This window comes from Ranitomeya imitator, chromosome 3 (assembly GCF_032444005.1).
Source record: "Ranitomeya imitator isolate aRanImi1 chromosome 3, aRanImi1.pri, whole genome shotgun sequence".
Lineage (NCBI taxonomy): Eukaryota > Metazoa > Chordata > Amphibia > Anura > Dendrobatidae > Ranitomeya > Ranitomeya imitator.
Genome location: NC_091284.1, coordinates 466,418,839 through 466,444,669, shown reverse-complemented (window position 1 = coordinate 466,444,669; position 25,831 = coordinate 466,418,839). Strand labels below are relative to the sequence as shown.

The following is a 25,831-nucleotide window of genomic DNA, read 5'->3' as shown; positions in this document are numbered from 1 at the left end:
TCTGTTGCTGTATTCCTATGGTTCTGGTGATGCATTGATATACTGATGGTTGTCCTGGTGCTGTTTTCATGTACTGATGATGGTATTCGTGATATTTTCATGTACTGATGGTAGTTCTGGCAATGTATTCAAGTACTGATGATGGTATTGGTGTAGTATTCCTTCATAGGAGATAGTGATTTGTTCTATTTACTGCAATACTATTGTATTACAGTATATGTATATAATAGCAGCAATTAGAGGATCACAGGTTAAAGTTCCCTAAGGGGACTAAACAGTAACAATGAATAATATAAAAGGAAAACCTCAAAAACAATTATGAAATTGCAATTGTTCACTGATGGTTTAAAATGCACTGTGGGAGTGGCGCCTTTTCAATTTTTTCCTCAGGCAGCAGAAAAGCTAGAATCTGCCTTGCCTAGTAGGGTATATTGGTGACACAGAACAGGTGTCCTCTTCCAGAGATTTGCAGCAAATCATTTCTTCTACTTTGGAAGACTCAGTGTGAAAATGTATTTATATGGTCACTGCCGGGGAAATGTGTGACCACATTGCTAAATATGATGATGTCATACTCTAGTAAGGTTGCATAAATATACATGAATCCTGTAAATAGAGGGGTAGAAGTGGAATAGGACCCGTGGAAAATATTTCAAAGTCATCGTTGTGTTCATAATATGTCAGAAGTTGTTGAAGATATGATGTATATTTAGCACACAAGTGAAGACGGACTCAATTTCAGGATTACCTTTTTATCACAAACTGAATAGCATCGCTGTTTTCCAATATTTTTCTAAGCTTTGTAATTCTAAAACAATTAGGTCTCCGAAATGAGACTCCGTCAGGTAGGCCCACAACATACAGATCTTCTGGGTACATCAAGAATTTTGCATATGGCACTTTAACAGGGTGTGTAGAACCAATTGCTTTTGCTGTTCAAAAATAAATAATAAATGTTAATTTACGAGTGTATGTGAAAAAAAATAGAAAGAAAGCAGTAAAATAAAATTTGATAATTAGGCCAAGATTTGAATCAAGCAGGAAGGAACTAACAAGCATCCAAGGTCCAAAAGTGTAGGAAAAGTGTCTTGTAATGATGTCAAAGGTAGTGGAAATGTGAATTATTACTTACCATATTTTTTATTAAACATATTCTCAACTTCTTTTCTTAGTTGTCGAATAATATCTCCAATGCTTTCTTGATGCACAAAAGAAAAGTATTACAATTTTATTCATTACTTCATCTTGATTGCTAAAAGTGGCACATACAACAACAGTAACCAAATCATAAAAAGTATTAATAAACAGCATATATTTATAAAGACTGAACAAAACTATGATATATACTATTTACAGTATATCCTTCTGATACAACCCGTCTGATCAGCCTGTGCACCTAAGTGCAGATAATTTTGGGGAAAGCCAGAATCACACAGGAATTTCAACTGCTGCATGAAATGTAGAATTGAATGGTCATTTACTGTACTATAATGATGCCTCGAATCCAATAGAAAGGGAGCTGATTCAACAGAGTACATCACCATTTTGGCTCACAGAGTAGAATCCCCAATGAATGAGCCTCCCTTATGATATTTATATACCATAATTGGGCCCACAGATATGGAGTGCCTTCATCAGACAACTTTACGGCATATGGACATGAAGTATCTTCATCAAACAACTTTACGGCATACGGACATAGAGTGTCTTCATCAGACAACTTTACGGCATATGGACATGGAGTGTCTTCATCAGACAACCTTATAGCATATGGACATGGAGTGTCTTCATCAGATAACTTTACGGCATATGGACATGGAGTGTCTTCATCAGATAACTTTACAGCATATGGACATGAAGTGTCTTCATCAGATAACTTTACACATATGGACATGGAGTGTCTTCATCAGACAGCTTTACGGCATATGGACATGGAGTGTCTTCATCAGATAACTTTACGGCATATGGACATGGAGTGTCTTCATCAGATAACTTTACGGCATATGGACATGGAGTGTCTTCATCAGATAACTTTACAGCATATGGACATGGAGTGTCTTCATCAGACAGCTTTACGGCATATGGACATGGAGTGTCTTCATCAGATAACTTTACGGCATATGGACATGGAGTGTCTTCATCAGACAACTTTACGGCATATGGACATGGAGTGTCTTCATCAGATAACTTTACGGCATATGGACATGGAGTGTCTTCATCAGACAACTTTACGGCATATGGACACAGCGGGTTTTTATTAGACAACTTTAGGGTATATGGACATGGAGTGTCTTCATGGGACAACTTTATGGCATATGGACATGGAGTGTCTTCATCAGACAACCATTTGATAAAAACTAGTAACCTGTCAGATACCGTGTGTACCCTATCTTAAAGTCATCTAACAGCATATTTGGCAATAACGTAAACTAACGTAAATCATGAACATCGTTCTTCTATTTTCCATTATTAAAAAGGAAAAAGCTGTTGTTTGCCAAATTGATAGACAGTGTAATGAAGTCAGTCATAAGAAGTCTAGGGTGGCCATATTTACATTCTGCTTACATGCAGTAATTATTATGATATTGAATAAGTCTATAACAAAAACTGCCCAATGGAAATGCATGTAACAATCAATAATAAACAATTAGTATGGTTTAACATTTATGAAAATTGATTGTCACTGTTTAAAAATGACCATTTCCATTAATTGAATTATAAAATGTAAATTGTCGCTCTCTGACTTGCCAAATGACTAAATCAATGAAATATGCAAACAGAATCACTAGTTACATTTATTTAGTAGCTGTAACAGGTTTGGGAGTCAACTATCATTAAAGAAAACTGTAAGTGTATGTATGTAGAATTAGAGGCAGATTCTGTTCTCGCAAGAAATATAGCAAAATTTGATGAACAAGTTTGATGAAAACTGGACAGGACTGGAGAGCTTGTGTCAAATCTCATTGTTAAAAGCACATAAAAGAATACTACATCAGTATTCACTTAAAATAAAATATGCGTTTTTGGAGGATAAGGATTTCCAAAAGTGGACTGGTGGAAGGGAGTCAAGGAGTGCCAATGGTCCATGGCTTAGGGGGTGCAAAATACTTGCCTTCCCTGGGCGATGGCAACCAACACTACGCCACTGAATAAATCATATCCATTTGCATAGTGGGTGCTTCAAACCAGCAATAACATCGACAGATGTAATTCAGAAGAAGCATGTAATGGATGCATCTGCATACAGAGATCTGTCTGGTGACATACATTTAGATGAGTCAAAAAGTTCAAAATAGACAGTAGTTACCATCTGTGTGTTTCTCTCCCACTCCGTGAAATATTGAGCTGTCAGTTATTCCTTTATCAGAAACTACAAAACAGAGAGAAACTATTGGACCAATACTTAGATTGCATATATTCATTTGATTGGTACACTGTATACATGCAAAGAATACAGAAATATATATATATATATATATATATATATATATATATATACACAGTGGGGCAAAAAAGTATTTAGTCGGTTAGCAATAGTGCAAGTTCCACCACTTAAAAAGATGAGAGGCGTCTGTAATTTACATCATAGGTAGACCTCAACTATGGGAGACAAACTGAGAAAAAAAAATCCAGAAAATCACATTGTCTGTTTTTTTAACATTTTATTTGCATATTATGGTGGAAAATAAGTATTTGGTCAGAAACAAAATTTCATCTCAATACTTTGTAATATATCCTTTGTTGGCAATGACAGAGGTCAAACGTTTTCTGTAAGTCTTCACAAGGTTGCCACACACTGTTGTTGGTATGTTGGCCCATTCCTCCATGCAGATCTCCTCTAGAGCAGTGATGTTTTTGGCTTTTCGCTTGGCAACACGGACTTTCAACTCCCTCCAAAGGTTTTCTATAGGGTTGAGATCTGGAGACTGGCTAGGCCACTCCAGGACCTTGAAATGCTTCTTACGAAGCCACTCCTTCGTTGCCCTGGCGGTGTGCTTTGGATCATTGTCATGTTGAAAGACCCAGCCACGTTTCATCTTTAATGCCCTTGCTGATGGAAGGAGGTTTGCACTCAAAATCTCACGATACATGGCCCCATTCATTCTTTCATGTACCCGGATCAGTCGTCCTGGCCCCTTTGCAGAGAAACAGCCCCAAAGCATGATGTTTCCACCACCATGCTTTACAGTAGGTATGGTGTTTGATGGATGCAACTCAGTATTCTTTTTCCTCCAAACACGACAAGTTGTGTTTCTACCAAACAGTTCCAGTTTGGTTTCATCAGACCATAGGACATTCTCCCAAAACTCCTCTGGATCATCCAAATGCTCTCTAGCAAACTTCAGACGGGCCCGGACATGTACTGGCTTAAGCAGTGGGACACGTCTGGCACTAAGTCCATGGTGGCGTAGTGTGTTACTTATGGTAGGCCTTGTTACATTGGTCCCAGCTCTCTGCAGTTCATTCACTAGGTCCCCCCGCGTGGTTCTGGGATTTTTGCTCAACGTTCTTGTGATCATTCTGACCCCACGGGGTGGGATTTTGCGTGGAGCCCCAGATAGAGGGGGAGATTATCAGTGGTCTTGTATGTCTTCCATTTTCTAATTATTGCTCCCACTGTTGATTTCTTCACTCCAAGCTGGTTGGCTATTGCAGATTCAGTCTTCCCAGCCTGGTGCAGGGCTACAATTTTGTTTCTGGTGTCCTTTGACAGCTCGTTGGTCTTCACCATAGTGGAGTTTGGAGTCAGACTGTTTGAGGGTGTGCACAGGTGTCTTTTTATACTGATAACAAGTTTAAACAGGTGCCATTACTACAGGTAATGAGTGGAGGAAAGAGGAGACTCTTAAAGAAGAAGTTACAGGTCTGTGAGAGCCAGAAATCTTGATTGTTTGTTTCTGACCAAATACTTATTTTCCACCATAATATGCAAAAAAAATGATAAAAAAACAGACAATGTGATTTTCTGGATTTTTTTTCTCAGTTTGTCTCCCGTAGTTGAGGTCTACCTATGATGTAAATTACAGACGCCTCTCATCTTTTTAAGTGGTGGAACTTGCACTATTGCTGACTGACTAAATACTTTTTTGCCCCACTGTATATACACACAATAGATTGTAAAGTTACATACATTCATTTATTATTGGTTGCAATAAATGAAGCAACTTATGTTACCAGACCCCAGTATAGATAGAAGTGTATGTGACAATTATCCTATGGATTATGCTTGTGAACCTTATCAAACAACACCACTTATGAGCATCTAAAACTTCCATACACATTAGACTAATGATATCAGTGGGTGCATCTCTCAACAGGTTCAGGAGAGTCCAATTTTGGACTGGACTGCCGATTGCTTTATTATCCCTGAGAAAAGATGCCTGAGGAGATGTCTATTGCCAGTTTTGTCATAGAAAAACAGGAGCGCTTGGCCGAATGAGCGCTCTTGTGTGTGTGGAGAGATGACCGTCAGCTGTATGATCGGCCCAAGCATCGTTTGGCCGACAGCACCCTAACGTGTATGGAGGCTTTAAGGCTATGTGTCAGCTAAACGTAGCTAGACAAAAAGGCTGATTCTTTAAAGCTTTTACACCACAAAACTGGAATAAAAGCTTCAAAAAGTCACAAATATTTTGCGCAATTGGATGTTGTGCAATATTTTCCAGAATTTTGCCGTTTTCATGCCAGTTTAAATTGGCTTTGCCAAAATGGAGCTGTGGAGGAGCCAAGGTGGGATGGGTGTACGTCTCTGGTGACGTTTTGGTAGACAGAAATTCTACTCCAGTCTCCAAACGAAGTTGCATTTCTAGCGAGATGCACGGAGGCACAAGTCAATCAGAAGAGGCGCTGCATTCATTAAGTGGTGGCAAGTGGTGTCTTATAAATACGATCGGCAGTCCGAAATCAGACATACACAATTGACATCTTTCCTGACCATCAGTCAGCCAGTGCTCCCATACACATTAACTATTAGACTGTCAGCTGAACTTGTAGACAGCGGCAGATTCAGTTGATGTTGGTCTAATGTGTATGAGAGTTTTTACTTACAATACTTCACATGGGATGCTGTCTTTTCCAGTTCTTTTAAAGGGAACCTGTCAGCAGGATTGTGCACAGTAACCTACACCCACTGTCAGGTCGGTGGCATTATACTGATTAAAATGATACCTTGGTTTATGAAATCCGTCTTGTGGTTGTTGTTTAATCTTTATTTTCAGCTTTGAGTTAATGATATGCTCATACATTGGGATGGCCTGTGGGGGGTCTTCATGATTCATCTGTATGGCTTCTGACAGGTCACTGAACCCTCAGTGACCTGCCCCCTATCGGTGATCGCTGATAGCTGCTACTGCCCAAGCATGTGCGGCACCATCTTGGAGGAGGAAATTATTTTCTTCTCTAGCAAGATGGCGGCGCCGCAGCCTGCGTAATAGCAGCTATCGGATCACCTCTATATACACCAATAGTTGCTACTGCGCAGGCTCAGTGGGCACCATTTTAAAATAGATTTTTTTCTTTTTTTATACCATCAGGATAACTTCAACCACATTTATTAAAAACACAGTAACCATGCGATAAATGTTGCAGCGCCGGTGTCACGGCCAGCACTTGCCTGCAGAAGGTTTTTTTTTCTTCAGTATTTACAGATATTCATTATGCAAGGGAGGGATCAGTGTCCTGTCAGCAGTCTGCATTATGAATACCTAGTCAGAGCACCACATGAAGACCCCCACAGCCCCGCCCCGGAGCCAGAGCATATCGTTAACTCAAAACTGAAAATAAAGATTAAAGGTACCTTCACACATAACGATATTGTTAATGATATCGTTGCTATTTGTGACGTAGCAACGATATCGTTAATGAAATCGTTATGTGTGACAGCGACCAACGATCAGGCCCCTGCTGGGAGATCGTTGGTCGCTGAATAAAGTCCAGAACTTTATTTCGTCGCTGGATCTCCCGTGGACATCGCTGGATCGGCGTGTGTGACACCGATCCAGCGATGTCTTCACTGGTAACCAGGGTAAACATCGGGTAACTAAGCGCAGGGCCGCGCTTAGTAACCCGATGTTTACCCTGGTTACCATGCTAAAAGTAAAAAAAAACAAACACTAGATACTTACCTACCGCTGTCTGTCCTCCAGCGCTGTGCTCTGCTCTCCTCCTGCACTGGCTGTGAGCCGGAAAGCAGAGCGGTGACGTCACCGCTCTGCTTTCCGGCTCACAGACAGTACAGGAGGAGAGCAGAGAAGCAGAGCGCACCGCTGGAGGACAGACGGCTGTAGGTAAGTATGTAGTGTTTGTTTTTTTTTACTTTTAGCATGGTAACCAGGGTAAACATCGGGTTACTAAGCGCGGCCCTGCGCTTAGTTACCCGATGTTTACCCTGGTTACCGGCATCGTTGGTCGCTGGAGAGCGGTCTGTGTGACAGCTCTCCAGCGACCAAACAGCGACGCTGCAGCGATCCGGATCGTTGTCGTTATCGCTGCAGCGTCGCTTAATGTGAAGGGGCCTTAAGCAACAACCACAAGACGGATTTCATCAACCAAGGTATCATTTTAATTAGTATAATGGCACCGACCTGTCTGTAAGTTACTGTGCACAATCCTGCTGACAGGTTCCCTTTAAGGATAAACAGTAAGCTGAAAAGGTGAGGGTGCCAGGAGCTTATATCAATGACCTTATCTAAGGATAGGCCAAGGATAGGCTAAGAACAGGCCAGGAGAAACCTTATAAATTACAAATAATAAATGTAAAACAATGCTAATTATAAAATATAGCCTTGCATCCCAGGTGCTGTGATTGAATTCAAGATAGCAATAAACATTAAGAGACATGTTCTTTACAGATTCTACAAGGCTATGAGTCAGTGTATGTCCACAATGTACAACGATAGCGAAAATTACCTTTTCCTGTGTCAAGCACATAAGTAGAATTTTCTGTATTTGTCGGACTCTTCAGACATACAGGCAATTCACTGGAATTAAATGTGTGTTCTATGAAAGCAAGGATTGGGTATTAAAGGATGGCAAAACAAATAGATACTGAATAGAACTGATAGTTCTTAAAAACTGATGGCAATTTACAACAATCATCACAGGGAGCATCACTGTATCACTATAATAGATCAAAATAAGGTAAAAGGTTTGTAAATGAATATACAGAATGTATCGTAATCAGCTAATAGGTACCGTATATACTCGAGTATAAGCCGACCCGAGTATAAGCCGACCCCCCTAATTTTGCCACAAAAAAACTGGTAGAACGAAGTAGCAGACAAAGAATAAATAAATAGTACAAAAAATAATAAAATAAAAATATAGGGCTAAAATAAAATAAAACCCAAAATATATATATATATATGTATGAGTGAAACAAAAACCACTACTTAATGGTTGAATGGCAGACCATTCGGTAGATTAATAGTGTAGAACCCGATGTATGGAAACCAATACCAATATATAAAATGAAGAAAATATATATATATATATAATAAAAATAATAAGAATATATAATATAAATATATATATAAAAAAATATATATTAATAAATAATATAGAGATGGAAAAATTATTATATAAAAATTATAAGAAGACCAAAAATATAATGAAATGCCTTTATTCAAGTAGATATACAATGGGCAATAAATGGTAACAACATATGTGCCTGTAGCTGGAGGAACACATATACAAAAATAATATCAGCAAAAATTAGCAATAAAAAATGGACATACAAGGAGGGTAAGTAAATACAGGATAAAATGCCATACAATAATTGGAGATAGAAAACACTCTGCATAAGATAACAAAAAGCTCATATAAATCCTATATGTATAATAAATAAATAAGTGAAAATGTGTAAAAATATATATATATAAAATTATAAAAAAATGGACATGTGCTGTATGTATACAAAAGACAAAAATGAATGTGTAGAATACGTGTGAATGGAGTGAAAAAAATCAATAGGTGTGCAACCTAATATGTGAAAAACTGAGCTAAAAATAACTCATTAATATAATATATAGTACAATGGTGTAGAACTGGCACACAAATATAAAGTGCAAAGTGCAGTGTGCTTGTGTAACTGGCACACAAATATAAAGTGCAGTGTGCTAGTGTAACAAGTCAATGGCGACCATTAATGATACAACATAGGCCAGAGACAATGAGGTCAAATGCTAACTATATATATCCAATGGTGTAGGACTGGCACACAAATGTAAAGTGCAGTGTGTTTGTATAACAAATCAATGGCGACCATTAATGACACAGCATAGGTCAGAGACAATAGGGTCAAATGCAGAGTTCCATACAAAAATATAAATGATTACCTCCTCCTAAAAAAGTCCGATCCTCCAGGTACAGAGCACCCCGACGCGCGTTTCGGACAGTGTCCTTCGTCCTGACGACCTGACGCGCGTCGGGGTGCTCTGTACCTGGAGGATCGGACTTTTTTTAGGAGGAGGTAATCATTTATATTTTTGTATGGAACTCTGCATTTGACCCTATTGTCTCTGACCTATGCTGTGTCATTAATGGTCGCCATTGATTTGTTATACAAACACACTGCACTTTACATTTGTGTGCCAGTCCTACACCATTGGATATATATAGTTAGCATTTGACCTCATTGTCTCTGGCCTATGTTGTATCATTAATGGTCGCCATTGACTTGTTACACTAGCACACTGCACTTTATATTTGTGTGCCAGTTACACAAGCACACTGCACTTTGCACTTTATATTTGTGTGCCAGTTCTACACCATTGTACTATATATTATATTAATGAGTTATTTTTAGCTCAGTTTTTCACATATTAGGTTGCACACCTATTGATTTTTTTCACTCCATTCACACGTATTCTACACATTCATTTTTGTCTTTTGTATACATACAGCACATGTCCATTTTTTTATAATTTTATATATATATATTTTTACACATTTTCACTTATTTATTTATTATACATATAGGATTTATATGAGCTTTTTGTTATCTTATGCAGAGTGTTTTCTATCTCCAATTATTGTATGGCATTTTATCCTGTATTTACTTACCCTCCTTGTATGTCCATTTTTTATTGCTAATTTTTGCTGATATTATTTTTGTATATGTGTTCCTCCAGCTACAGGCACATATGTTGTTACCATTTATTGCCCATTGTATATCTACTTGAATAAAGGCATTTCATTATATTTTTGGTCTTCTTATAATTTTTATATAATAATTTTTCCATCTCTATATTATTTATTAATATATATTTTTTTATATATATATTTATATTATATATTCTTATTATTTTTATTATATATATATATATATATATATATATATATATATATATATTTTCTTCATTTTATATATTGGTATTGGTTTCCATACATCGGGTTCTACACCACAAAAAAACTGGGAAAACTTATTGACTCGAGTATAAGCCTAGGGTGGAAATGCAGCATTTACCGGTGAATTTCAAAAATAAAAATAGATAATTATTTCCCCATAGCTGTGCCATATAGTGCTCTGCACTGTTCATTATTTCCCCATAGCTGTGCCATATAGTGCTCTGCACCGTTCATATTGCCCCATATCTGTGCCCTATATGCTCTGCACCGTTCATATTGCCCCATATCTGTGCTCTATATGCTCTGCACCGTTCATATTGCCCCATATCTGTGCCCCATATATGCTCTGCACCGTTCATATTGCCCCATATCTGTGCCATATAGTGCTCTGCACCGTTCACATTGCCCCATATCTGTGCCCCATATAGTGCTCTGCACCGTTCATTTTTGTCCCATAGCTGTGCCCCATATAGTGCTCTGCACCGTTCATACTGCCCCATATAGTGCTCTGCACCGTTCATATTGCCCCATATAGTGCTCTGCACCGTTCATACTGCCCCATACAGTGCTCTGCACCGTTCATACTGCCCCATATAGTGCTCTGCACCGTTCATACTGCCCCATATAGTGCTCTGCAACGTTCATACTGCCCCATATAGTGCTCTGCACCATTCATACTGCCCCATACAGTGCTCTGCACCGTTCATACTGCCCCATACAGTGCTCTGCACCGTTCATACTGCCCCATACAGTGCTCTGCACCGTTCATACTGCCCCATACAGTGCTCTGCACCGTTCATACTGCCCCATACAGTGCTCTGCACCGTTCATACTGCCCCATATAGTGCTCTGCACCGTTCATACTGCCCCATACAGTGCTCTGCACCGTTCATACTGCCCCATACAGTGCTCTGCACCGTTCATACTGCCCCATATAGTGCTCTGCACCGTTCATACTGCCCCATACAGTGCTCTGCACCGTTCATACTGCCCCATATAGTGCTCTGCATCGTTCATACTGCCCCATACAGTGCTCTGCACCGTTCATATTTCCCTATAGATGCTCCACATAAATCTGTGCCGCTGCTGCAATAAAAAAAAAAAAAGCCATACTCACCTCTCTTGATTGCAGCTCCCGGCGTCTCGTTCCGGCGTCCGGTCCCGGCATCTCTCTCCGCTCTGACTGATCAGGCAGAGGGCGCCGCGCACACTATATGCGTCATCGCGCCCTCTGACCTGCACAGTCAGAGCGGAGATAGACACCGGGAAGATGGAGCGGCGCCCGGTGGCTGGAACGGGGACAGGTAAGTATGACATACTTACCTAGTCCCAGCGATCCTGGCGCTCCCCGCCTGTCACAAGGTCTTCTGTGCTGCAGCTCTTCCTGTCAGCGGTCACCGGCACCGCTGATTAGAGAAATGAATAGGCGGCTCCACCCCTATGGGAGGTGGAGCCGCCTATTCATTTCTCTAATGAGCGGTCCCACGTGACCGCTGAAGAGGGGAAGAAGCTGCAGCACAGAAGACTGTGGGACGGCAGGGGGAGCGTCAGGATCGCTGGGACTAGGTAAGTATACCTCAGCGCCCTCTCCCCCTCACCCGCCGACCCCACCGCTACCGTGACTCGAGTATAAGCCGAGAGGGGCACTTTCAGCCCAAAAATTTGGGCTGAAAATCTCGGCTTATACTTGAGTATATACGGTATATAAGTAATGAAAAATAATATATTTATTTTAGTTTAATAAACCCGGATGTACATAAATCATAATATATATCAACTGTATATATTGGATAATATATCCCCTACTGTTAATTAGTATACTAATTGTCCATTTCGGTGGGTAGATTTTGATCCATGAATTATTGTCATAACCCCTCCGAAGATGACACGAAACGAAATTTGGGGTTTGCCGCACCTCATTGCCAGGTAGTACATTAGTCACTTTGCCTTTATTTGTCTATGGGCTCTAAACTGCAGCCTGAGGGGCTGCTTGTATGATACAGGATGTACTTCATTGCCATCTATCTAGGGGTTTATTAATAATGTATTGTACAGAGTGAACTGATGGCTGATTGAGCTACAGTGCCTTTACTTAGGATTCCCTCCTTATGATCTGAGCACATGTAATGTAGCACTATATTATTACTTCATCATTGTCTTACCAGCTGTTTTGCGCCATAGTTTATTTTGTACCATCGGATACCCTTCCCCCCTTCTTTTGCACACACGTACTGTTGCCTGTAGACCCCATGTGTTCCTGGCCATGTGACACTCCATGACTCTTCTCATTTTTTACTTTGTTGTTAATCATACTTTCAATAAAATTTGTTGTTTTACCGCATGTACTAGTTCACTCTTTGCTTCCGTTTTCTTTTTGGGATCCCTGTTATGATAGGAAGTGCGATTTACTTTTGACCGACCCTTTCTTTGGTTACGTTGTTCATTAACTGATAGGTGGCATGTTTACATGGGACAGAAATTGGGAAAGAACGTCCTTACAAACACTTGTTCGCTGATTGGCACCTCGGCTACAAGCACCTTTACAGCTACCAAAGAGGCCCATAAAGTACAAAAAGCACAGACTGAGTGCATTTATACAGGTAGCAAAATGCCAAGGTGACTCTCTTGAAATTAGCCAAGTGCAACAGACTTTTATCCAATATACTAGTTTGTAAAGTAAAGGGGTACTGCTCACCTGGTGTGGTTGACACAACACTATTTAGGTTTCAGAATGGTGGTTTCCAGCTGCCGCAGCTTCACAGGTTGGCAGATCCAACGTGGTATTGAAGTAGTGGGAGTTGTGGGTATCCTGTGCTGCTGGTTGTGTAGCCATAAAAAGATCCAATGTGTGGTATTGGGGTGACTGACAGTGTGGTTTAGTCTCGACACGTTTCAAAGCTAACAAACTTCTTCAGGAGTCCTACACAGAGTGTCCATCTTTGTGGGTCTCCTGAAGAAGATGTTTGTTAACTTTGAAACGTGTCGAGAAAACCAAACTGTCACCCCAATACTACACATTGGATCTTGATTGTGGCTACACAACCAGCAGCACAGGATACCCACATTTCCCACTACTTCAAGATGGCTCTCTTAAAAGACTTACTAATTTACATTAGTAGAGTAGCATTTAAACCCAGTTGCAAATTAGGTTTATTAGCAAAGTGTTTCATTTATAATACAAAATAAAATGCCACTTTTACTGACTACTGTAGTATCAGAATTATTCCTCCTTAATTAATATTATTAACTCTTGCATGGCAAGTGTATTTAATATTTAATACAGCAGCTTTGGCTGTTATGAACTGCTACAAATATGATACATAGTCATACACCAGCTTCTGGTGGTGATTCTTAGCCCATTCCTCATATGCAATAGTCACTAATTCTTGGGTAGTCAAGAGAGTGGTCCAAAAAATTAAGAGAAGAGATCACTGCCTTGCACAAAAAAACAAGGAAAAGGACATTGAATATTCCTAGAGATAAAGTTGGAAGCAAAGTTTGCAGGAACACTGGCAACACTACCTGAACATGGCAGAAAAAAGCTTTCCCTGGCTGCCATCAGATTCCTGAGGAGCCAGGTGGTCAAAAAGCCTTGAGTGACTGCAAAAGATCTGCAGCAAGACTAAAGGTACCGTCACATTAAGCGACGCTGCAGCGATATAGACAACGATGCCGATCGCTGCAGCGTCGCTGTTTAGGTCGCTAGGAGACGTCAAACACCGGCAACAGCAGAACGATGCAGGAGCGATCCAGTGACGTACTTATCGTTCTCGCTGGTTGTTGCTCCATGAAAAAACATTGCAGGCATCGTTGCTTTTGCTGTCAAACATGACGAATCACGCCGAGCTAACGACCAAATAAAGTTCCGGACTTTCAGCGACGACCAGCGATGTCACAGCAGGATCCTGATCGCTGCTGCATGTCAAACACAACGAGATCGCTATCCAGGACGCTGCAACGTCACGGATCGTTGTTGTTCTCGTTGGAAAGTTGTTCAGTGTGAAGGTACCTTTAGTAGCAGCAGGCACTGAGGTTTCAGTGTGCACAGTAAACCACATACTAAATCCTGAAGGTCTGCATGCCAGATCAACAAGACATAAACTTCTACTGGCACCAAAACACAAGAAAAGTTGGCTCCAGTATGCTCAACACCATATAAATAATCCACACAAGTTTTAGAAGTCAGATAAAGGGAGAGATGAAACAAAACTGGAACTTTTCAGGTCCATGTCTAGAGTAGGAAGAATGAGGCATATGAAAAAACATCATGGCTTTTGTGAGCAAACTGAAGCTTGGACATCATTGAGCTTTTCAACAGAACATTGATCTCAAGTGTACCTCAAAGTCCATCAAAGCCTGGTTAAGGAGGAAGTCCTGGGAGATTTTGTAATGACTGTAACAGCTGTCTGACTTAAACCTCAATGCAAATCTTTGATGGGATGTGAAGAAAGCAGTGGCAGCAAATAAACCCAAGAATATTAGTGAACTGGAGGCCATTCCTCGTGAGTAATGAGCTACTATTCATTAGGAATGCTACAAGAAGCTAGTGGCTGCATCTGTATATTTGCATCAGGTCATAACAGCCAAAGGGTGCTCGACTAAGTATTAAAGAAGCTAGTCATGAAAGAAACTGCAGAAGTCCATAAAAGTACGATTCTGTGTTGAATTTGGAGAAACCCTTGTTATATTAACTGTGTTATATATATTTTTTTATTTTATTTTTTTCTATTGCAAACAGCAGAACATTTGTACATTGCAATAATAAACCTAATTTGCAAAGGGGTTGAATATTTTTTTTCAATTGAATTAAACACACTACAGCTGCTGATGAACCTCTTCAGTCAATTACCATTTATTGATTGATATGAAACACCCTGATAGTTTTAATAAAGAAGGCATGTGTGTAGTAAGATCAGGACAGGAATGTAGAGATTGCAGCTACTGATCAACCAATTTAAAGAAATAAATCCTTGTTAATCCGTGGTTGACACAAGGAAAAAACTCCCCATAAATGACATCTGTGACAGGCTGCATAGACAGCCAATAACGGAATGCAGCATTTAGACAGCCACTAGGGTGGTACACAGTAAGTGTATCAGTAAAGCACTAGTCACACTACCTGGAGCAGTAACTTGTATTATTTCTTGTTCTTCAGGCTCAACCTTGATTTCTTTTAGCCCATTCTGTTCACTTGATGTACCTGTTAAATTGAGAATATTTTTTTATAATAGCGATTACAGACAAGTCGATTCCAATGTCTATAATTTCATTAATAATGTACTAAAACATTTTCTCTTGTGCGTAAAGTGGCTCAATTTCAGCTAAGGTTATCAGTAAATGTGACTCTGAGAGCCTATGCGGTGTGATAATAATTATAGTCTAGGATGTTAATATTTCTGTTTACAGAGTTCTAATATTTTCTGAGTTTTCAGCCCTCACATTATAATGTTAGAATTTAGGTTATTTAGATACTGCTAGATCTCTATTCTTCAGATAAAATCTACACAAGTTCTCATTTTCACCACCCATTGCCCACAGGTCTCTGATGAGAACCCATTTCTTAGTCGATTTTCATACCGCGTTTGTACAGTATGGACATTCTGCATCTGCACCTAGGAATGTTCATACGCCAAACTGGTCCATGCCATCCATGGTAATGGTAATATAGGAAAATATTGCATGCTGCACTTTTCCATACAGTTAACAAAGCAAAAGATGTACTTGATACCCCAATGTATGTTTTGTTTCACAATGGTGATGCAGTGTAGTAAAATGTTGCATATATAGGCATATTAATGTTGGCATATACCAGTGAAAATTTCCCATCTTATTGGGCAAAAGTAAAGCCAAAATACAATATCAATGGAGTCTTACCTCCACTTGCGTGCTTAGAAGGGGATTGGTTGTTTGATTGTTCTCTCAACAATTGTATCACAATAGTATTTCTATGTCTGAAGCTTAGTATACATGGAAGAAGACTACTTCCTTTTAATTTTCATTGAGAAATCTCTTACAATTAAATGCAAAACATGGCAAATTTAAAATGATAACATCTACACAACCTGATCATTGTTAAAAAAGGGATATTTTGTTATTGTACGCTAGAGAATAATTTATCGTGGTAAAAAGGTTGGCCACTACTTTTATTAACCTTAGGATAAGCCTTCAATATCTGATAGGACCGGCTGGAAGTTCTCGGATGCTGCAGGAAAAAAGTAACTGCATCAAACTGTAGTGGAAGGCCAGGTACTGCAGATCCACTCCTATTCATTTGGATCTGCAATACTACAGTGCTATATTCTGGCGGCTTCTGAGTACTTCCGCCAGTAACATCTGAGAGTTGCACCCTCACCTTTCACATGTTGATGGCCTATTCTAAGAACAGTCCATCAGTAAAAAAAAATAGTGACAACCCCTTTAAGTACTGGCGGGACTTAATGATACAAAAAGTTAAAATTTTATTTTACCTGGCTCACATTCTTCAGATATGTTGCCAGTTTCAGACCTAAAAATATGAAATGAAAAGTTACACACAAATATATATTTTTCATTTTCAATAGTAACCCCCAGTAGTTCTATAGAGATATTGCCACCCCAGTATGACCTAAAAGAGACTGGGCTATGTCATATGAAGGAACGAAAAATGGTGATGTTATCTTGGTTCACCCCACAAGTCTGTGTATAGCACCTAGGTGAATAATGGTAAATTCCCATGAGGCAGAGACAGTTTCAACTGCAATCTGAACAGAGCCTGATTGAAAATGATGTGCTGGAGTGATAACAGCATTGTATTCTGATCAGACACATTAGGTCCCTTATTTAGGATAGCCCCAGAAGGCATTACTATCTTTACTGTGCAAAAGGCCGCCCTGGCTAATGTAGCTGCTAGCAAGGGTTATTGTGCTAGGAATGGAAATTATAGTAAGACATCTCAAGATAAGTAACTTGACAACAGTGTGACTGCAGAGAAAATCCGTTCGTGTAAACTCAGCTGTACTTATTATTGTTTGCATATAAAGTAGGCTCACACATGATGATAATGATAAAATAAGACTCACCTGTTCCCAAGGGACAACCCGAGCAGGTCTATAGCTGCCAGCTTCTGAGGGTCTCCACAAGCTTCTTCTCCCCAGCTGCATACATCTGGCTTTGACGTTTCTTTGGTAAATTTAGTACCTAGTTATAGTTAGATGTCCATTTTTGTAACTTATAATAATGCTACAATTGCTCTGCCTTAAGAAACCTGGCTTCTCACCACTGACATCTCATGTAGAATATCAATGGATGTCAATGCAAGGTCATGTCGATAATACCTCCTGACCATTTATAAATAATTTGACAAGTTGGTGTTACCACTCTCTTAGCCAATGGGGTGTGCCTATACACAGTCAAGAACAGAGGATGTAGGGATACACCCCTCAACTGGTAACACCCATTAGTTTTTGCAGTCATAAAAGGAACTAGACGATACAGCGTTTTAAGAAAAAATGCTTCCGAATTGTTGCAGTATGGGGAATTCAATTATTTACTAAAACAAATGGTCTGAAAGTGCATAAAAATCCAGTTTAATTAATGTTGAAAAATCATTAATATACAAATATTCAAATACATTTAAACTCAGAGTCAGAAATTAATTTTAGGGGTATTCACTTCTCAGACATTAGGTATATATGGCATAAATATATTATAACTTTGGATACAGCCACTTAAACCCCACTCATCGCCAGAATGGAGCTTCCACGTCTATGGTTCTATAAAGTGATGCAGCTGCACCTAGACTGGATAGAGAAGAGTGGAGAAGGCAAAGAGGACAGACCCTACAGATATACCATACATATCTGGGATGGGAAACCCCTCTGAACCAATTATAAAGTGAAACTTTCACTTTTGATCAATAATGGATTAAATGTTCAACTTACCTTCAAAAGTTCTCTGATCAAACATACTGCAAGAAAAAAAAGATATATTTATGATGCTGCCACTTCAATGGTATTCTGTTATCAAAACTACCTTAGAGGGGTTATCCCATGAAAAACATTCTTTACTTTTCCAAATAATAAGTGAAAAAGGTATAATGATTGGGAGACACACTTCTACGACTTTCACCAATCATTAAATGGGGGTCCCTTCTCACAACACAGGTAAGTAATGGTGTGGTAGTCAAGCATGCATCCTTCCCCGCATTGAATGTTTACACCTTCCATTGAGGGATAGGGCGTATGCATGATCATTGTGGGACACCCAGTCTTGTTAGGTGATAAATGTTGTCCTTGTGCCCTCTAATGCATCATGCTACCTTTTAATTTTGAAGTGTATGTTGTGCCTTTCTTCAAGGATTCTTTTGAGTTTAGGCACTCCATAAGTGCATGGTCTTTTGAAAGGGATTTTATCAGGTATTCCTTCAATCTCCACTGCTTCTGGGTGACAAGCAAACTTCCGATAAGGTACGGGCACCATGTGATCAAGGCCTAAAGCTTCAGCTGGAAGGGAAAAACCACATTTGTCAGTGTCATTTTATAACCACAATCAACAGATATCAAATAAATTCATGCTTTGCAAGACAACCTGTCAGCATGGAAATAACTGTGCAGTCTATGAGCATGTTGCTACAGTTCAGGAAAGGCTGAACAGATTCATATATAGTTTTGTGGGAAAAGAACTATTACAATTTGTATTTTATTGACTTAGATTTCTGCTCATTCTTGTCGGAGCCAATTGGGTGGTAACATTCAGCCTTTATGTATAGGTGTGCATACAGAGATAGCCGTCACTCATTAGGACCACCCACTTGAATACTAATCCTAATAAGATCAATGATTTCAAAGAATAAAATAAAAGTTATACTAAATCTTTTCCCATAGGCCTACGTATCAAGCCGTTCAAGTCCAGCTGCTCCATTGATGATCGCACAAGGTTTCTTTTAAAACTTGTATCCTGTTCAGTCAAACCTATTTTAATGAACTCTTTATAGTAAAATTGAAGGCAAACAGCGCAAAGCAGTAATTACCATGATGACAGTGGATTATAAAATATCCACAGTAAATATTCAATTGTCAGTGGCTTTTTTGCTTTGATTATGTAATGCATTTAGAGTGGGTTTATAATTGACAATATTCAGACGGGAAGGGCGGCATACATAGAGATGTTGATATTGGTTCAAGGTTCCATCAATAGATGCATGACATCCATAATTTACACTTCCAAAATTATATTTTCCAAAGTTCCGTCTCAATTTCAGAACTGGATTTCTACATTGCACAGTAAACCTGTTTTACATGTAGTATTCAGTAAAAATATACATTGGGAAGAGAGTTATCAAAAACCTTATACTGGAAACTACAGATGAGCGGATTGCTTCGAGCAACCCCGGTTACCAGTCCAGGTCAGCGCTTTCTGGCCGTGGCAAATTTCCTGATCTGGAGACAATTGTAGAATATGGAAAATCCAAAACTGAAGAAAATCTGGCATAATTACTACATGGGTTTGTCCAGCTCAATCCAAATAGGTTAAATTAGCAGTTTATTTCAACCATTTAAAATCCATAGAAGAGTGGCGGGCGGCTACTGATCATCAACGCGTTTCAAACGCTATATGCATTCTTAATCATGACGGTTCAACATGCAATGCCGGTAATACAAAGCGATAGATGCAACGATGTAACAGGAATACCTATACTCACCATATCTGCTGTTAAACAAGATTTGTACACACTCCCTGAGGATACTGATATCCTCGGTTTCTTTAATAAATCTGTCCCATTTCTCTACCAAAAAGAATAAGTTAAAATAAGCACTGGTAAAAGGCACATCCCTAAATATATTAAAGGGAGTCTGCCAGCACCAAACGACTGTTGAAACCAAGTACAGGTACTTGGAGCACCCTTGGAGTGACCAAACATTTCCGTGCACCTTCCCACCTGCTTGTTCAGACTATTTCCGACCCCACTTTTTTTTTATTGGTTTCGTAGAGCTGGAGAAGGGCAAAGAAGGATGGAAAACAAGCAGGTGGGAACGTACACTCAACTGTTTGACCAGGCCAAGGGTGCACCTACGGCATGCACTTAGTTTCAACAGTCATTCTGTGCTGACAGATTTCCTTGAATACATCAATCATTGATAATATAAAAATAATACTACTACTACTAATAATAACAACAATACTAAAAATAGGTTTATTGATATTTTTAGCTAGGAAGAAAACCATGTATTTATTAACGTAAATCTGTGCCTGTCCACAACCCTCTGGAATACTCACAATTTACAAGGGCAAGCAGCACAAGTGTGAATGAGCCAAAATAACAAATCAAAATGTTATACATATTTAGCCAATCATGGAGTGTGTGTGGCAGTAAATATATCTACTTTTTCCTTTTAGTTCAATTTAAAGGGAACCTGTCACCCCGAAAATTGCAGGTGAGGTAAGCCCACCGGCATCAGGGGCTTATCTACAGCATTTTGTAATGCTGTAGATAAGCCCCCGATGTTACCTGAAAGAGGAGAAAAAGACGTTAGATTATACTCACCCAGGGGCGGTCCCGCTGCTGGTCAGGTCAGATGGGTGTCTCTGGTCCGCTGCGGCACCTCCCATCTTCTTTCCATGACGTCCTCTTCTGATCTTCAGCCATGGCTCCGGCGCAGGCGTACTTTGTCTGCCCTGTTGAGGGCAGAGCAAAGTACTGCAGTGCGCAGGCGTCGGGCCTCTCTGACCTTTCCGGCGCCTGCACACTGCAGTACTTTGTTGTGCCCTCAACAGGGCAGACAAAGTACGCCTGCGCCGGAGCCGTGGCTGAAGATCAGAAGAGGACGTCATGGAAAGAAGATGGGAGGCGCCGCAGCGGACCAGAGACGCCCATCCGACCTGACCAGCAGCGGGACCGCCCCTGGGTAAGTATAATCTAACGTCTTTTTCTCCTCTTTCAGGTAACATCGGGGGCTTATCTACAGCATTACAGAATGCTGCAGATAAGCCCCTGATGCCGGTGGGCTTACCTTACCCGCGATTTTCGGGGTGACAGGTTCCCTTTAAAATCTGGAATAGGACCTATTTTATTGAAACGCTTAAAACTGGGTGAGGAGCAGCCAAAGTTTGCTACAATGAGGATAGGGAAGACAATTTCATGCCGCAGGTCATACAAAATCAAAAGATTTATGACAGCAACAATAGAAAAGGTCATTTCACTGCAACAGGAAGGTCTTTTCCAAACAAAGATTTCAAAGCAGACTGTAGTTTCAAGATATGGTCTACAAGTAATGATATTGCAGAGCTATGATCTTAACATCATTGATTCTGTCTTGTATTACATGAAGAGACATTTGTGCAAGCCCACATCCACAGATCTGTGGTTTATTTCCCAAGATGTTTAGAACAATTTCTGTGGTGAGTTCCTTCAAAAACTTTGTGACACGTAATTTGATTTAAATTTATCTTTTTGCAGATTTTTTTTATCACACTTGCATAAAACTTTTCTAAATAGAGTATAAATAACTTTATTACACTTAATTACACACTTACCTGTTTTATCATGGACTATTGAAAACAGCACACGTTTTGCTGCAAGGATATTCTGTCTGAGGCTATTATTTGCTGCTGAAGATTGTCCTGCATTCAGAGGAAAAGGTAAATTGATGCCATGTTTTTCACAATAGGTAATGCAGACTGCCTCTATTAAAGGGGTTGTCTGCTCTCATGTGCTAACTAGACTCACCCGACGTCTCTCAATTTGTAGAACTGGTGGTTTTCTCCCTGACAATCCAAGGGTGAAACGCATTTGATGTTTATGTTTGTTATAAAAGGATAATACCCACTGGGCAGCAGTTAGCTTAGACAGGGTTAGACATGCTCAGTTTGAAAAGACGGGACCCGTCGCTGGATTCCTGCTTTTCAGTCAGCGATGCATCCTGCGCCCATAGGCTTTCATTGTAGCCAGTGACGGGTAGGGCAGGATGCGTCGCTGACCGATTTTCCGACGTGCAGAAAAAACGTTCCTCTGAATATTTTCTCTGCCTGACAGACCGTTTGTTTTTTTTTACACAGGATCCAGTGCACGACGGATGAAACGGATGGCCATCCGTCACAATCCGTCGCTAATACAATTCTATGAGAAAATGCAGGATCCTGCAAAAAATTTTCCTGCATTCTCAAAAATCAACGGATTGTGACGGGAGCTGAAAGACGGAAGTGTGAAAGATGCCTTAGTGGCAAATCTAGGAAGTGACAGGGCCAGTTGGTGTGTGGAGAGCAGTGTGTAAAGTAGCAGGCTTGAATCAGAGGCTGCTAGGGAGAGCGTGGGCCTAATACTCGGGGTAGTGGATTGCCAAAAATACCCTTCTGTGTGACTCCGTCTAATGGCCTGGGGCCACCCCTAGATGGACGTCGGGGGCCTGGGGAGAACTCAGCCTCAGAAGCTACAGGGAAAGATGGACTAAGGCTACATGGGGTGGTAAGTATTGCAATCTGAATATTATGCTAGTAGTGGAGAAGACTCCCTAGGGCTACAGAAGCCAGTGAGAGGGACATTCTACCTGCTGAAGTTGTATCCGGTACCTGTGGGTAAGATGACCACCCATTGGGCTTTATCCTCTATATCAGCCCATAAATAATGCTATTTACCAATGCTATTCACCAAGTAAAAGTTTGGTTGTTTTTATGCACCTCTGTGTCTCCTAGATTAATTGCTGCCCTGGATCCAGAAGAGGGATTCTTGGACTCAAGAGAAGAAGAGGTCTGCAGCTCTAAAATAGGTGTAATGCACCTCAAACACAGCAGCACACCAGGACTAGGACATGAGATGTCTGTAGGATGCCAAAGTGAGTGGGAACAGAAGCTCGCCCATGACTAGCTCGCTTGGGCATCTTACAAATTCCCTTCTGGTGGGAGAAGCTGGATGTGACTAATCAACATGTGACCTCCAGTATGCATAACCTGTGGTTATGTGACCTCCCACGGGGAAAACAGGGGAATCGTGACAGGGTAAGCATTGCATACTGTTACAAATAGGCAAAAACTTTGTAGAAAAAAATCAAGCTCACCGCAGTAGAATCCAATGGCCGTGTATGGAAAGAAGTTCGTGTTAGCAGCAAACGAGCAGTATCAAAGAAGGAAAGGTATCCAGCAACAGATCCATCGGTGAAAAATTAATTCAAAACAAAAATCTTTAATGCGTTTCAAACTGACTGGTTCTTAATCATAGTCCAGAGTGTTAATCATAGTTCAGAGTGTTCCAACTCTGAACTATGATTAAGAACCAGTCAGTTTGAAATGCATAAGGCCATGAGCTTTCCGGGTTACTTGCATTTTTTTTTTAAATCAGTGGTTTTATACCAGAATTTTAACCATGTTACACATTAAAGATACCTTTCCTTCTTTGATGTTACAATTAGGCAGTCTGTAGTCACAGAGTGACTACAGTCTTTTCTCCTGAGACATGGCAACCTTCTTCAAGTATATAATTTGTGTAAATAGAGATCTTCTACAGTATGTATAAGTTTGTCTTTTATTTATGCATATATGGCAAAACTTACGTTGGTCAGTTGCTCAAAGGGGTTGTCCAATAATAGGACAACCCCCTTCTTAATCTAAATGTTTGGCCCTGATAAAATAATAAAGCCGTGCCGGCGCCGTTCCTTAAGTGGCAGCACTCGTGATCCCGGGGCTGTGGTGCAGTGGAATTACGCTGCCCAATCAGCACTGGCATCACTGTCTCTGCCTTCGGACAAATTGAACATGAAGAGGAAGTCCGGGATCAGCTGCAGCTTTGGCTTCATCTTCATGTTCAGTTTGTCCGAAGGCGGAGACAGTGACGCCAGCACTGATTGGGCATCGGGATCACGTGTCACGACACCGCATCACAGCCTCGGGGAGAGCGACTGCTGACATACAAGCTTGATTGTTTTATCAGGGCCAAACATTTAGTTTAAGAAGGGGTTCTGCTAGTAGTGGACAACCCCTTTAAGACTATACAACATAGAATGGAGCACTTGCCAAAAAAAATTGAAAATTCTTACATCTCATGTAATAAAAGGTTAATAGATGGAAGGTTTGTGCTGATTCAAGCATGACAATAGAAGTGCCTCAAAATTATGATAGGCATTACCAAGATACAGGTGCTTCTCACAAAATTAGAATGTTATCAAAAGTTCTTCAATACAAAAAGTGAAACTCATATATTATATAGAGTCATTACAAACAGAGTGATCTATTTCAAGTGTTTATTACTGCTAATGTTGATGATTATGGCTTACAGCCAATGAAAACCCAAAAGTCATTATCTTAGTAAATTAGAATTAACAAAAAACACCTGCAAAGGCTTCCTAAGTGTTTAAAAGGGTTCTTTAGTCTTTTTCAGTAGGTTCCACAATCATGGGGAAGATTGCTGACTTGACAGTTGTCCAGAAGGCAGTCACTGACACACTCCACAAGGAGGGTAAGCCACAAAAGGTCATTGCTAAAGAAGCTGGGTGTTCACAAAGTGCTGTATCCAAGGATATTAATGGTAAGTTGAGTGGAAGGAAAAAGTGTGGTAGAAAAAGGTGCACAAGCAACCGCGATAGCCTCAGCTTTGAAAGGATTGTTAAGAAAAGGCCATTCAAAAATTTGCAGGAAATTCACAAGGAGTGGACTGCTGCTGGAGTCATTGCTTCAAGAGCCACCACATACAGACATATCCAGGACATGGGCTACAAGTGTCGCATTCCTTGTGTCAAGCCATTCATGACCAAAAGACACCGTCAGAAGTGTCTTACCTGGGCCATGGAGAAAAAGAACTAGACTGTTGCTCAGTAGTCCAAGGTGTTGTTTTCAGATGAAAGTAAATTTTGCATTTCATTCGGAAATCAAGGTCCCAGAGTCTGAAGGAAGAGTGGAGAGGCCACAATCCAAGCTGCTTGAGGTGTAGTGTGAAGTTTCCACAATCAATGATGGTTTGGGGAGCTATGTCATCTGCTGGTGTAGGTCCACTCTGTTTTATCAAGGCTAAAGTCAGCACAGCCTTCTACCAGGAAATTTCAGAGCACTTCATGCTTCCCTCTGCCGACAAGCTTTTTGGAGATGGAAATTTCATTCTCCAGCAGGACTTGGCACCTGTCCACACTGTCAAAAATACCAATACCTGGTTTAAAAACAGTATTGCTGTGCCTGATTGGCCAGCAAACTCGCCTGACCTTAACCCCATAGAGAATCTATGAGGTATTGTAAAGAGGAAGATGAGAGACACCAGACAACGCAGACGAGCTGAAGGCTGCTATCAAAGCAACTTGGGCTTCCATAACACCTCAGCAGTGCCACAGGCTGATCGCCTCCATGCCACGCCGCATTGATGCAGTAATTGATGCCAAAGGAGCCCCAGCCAAGTACTGAGTGCATTTACTGAATATACATTTCAGTAGGACAACATTTCAGATTTTAAAATAATTTTTCAAGCTGGTGTTATAAAGTATTCTAATTTACTGATGATGACTTTTGGATTTTCATTGGCTGTAAGCCATAA

General features: G+C 40.2%; 1 protein-coding gene across 2 annotated transcripts in view; it reads right to left on the bottom strand.

The window, feature by feature from the left end:
• Nucleotides 1–25,831, bottom strand: part of GTF2IRD1 (GTF2I repeat domain containing 1) — a 201,802-nt gene that overhangs the window by 56,222 nt on the left and 119,749 nt on the right. The window contains exons 7-17 of one of the 2 annotated variants that reach the window (XM_069757450.1): nt 21,859–21,945; nt 20,027–20,110; nt 18,644–18,827; nt 18,267–18,292; nt 17,406–17,523; nt 16,815–16,852; nt 15,467–15,547; nt 7,909–7,998; nt 3,308–3,370; nt 1,133–1,198; nt 749–932 (exon numbers count right to left, since the gene is read on the bottom strand). In XM_069757450.1, coding sequence (XP_069613551.1) covers nt 749–932; nt 1,133–1,198; nt 3,308–3,370; nt 7,909–7,998; nt 15,467–15,547; nt 16,815–16,852; nt 17,406–17,523; nt 18,267–18,292; nt 18,644–18,827; nt 20,027–20,110; nt 21,859–21,945 — 1,021 coding nt within the window. The remainder of the gene's footprint in view (nt 1–748; nt 933–1,132; nt 1,199–3,307; nt 3,371–7,908; nt 7,999–15,466; nt 15,548–16,814; nt 16,853–17,405; nt 17,524–18,266; nt 18,293–18,643; nt 18,828–20,026; nt 20,111–21,858; nt 21,946–25,831) is intronic. The other variant, XM_069757451.1, reaches the window with a different exon arrangement.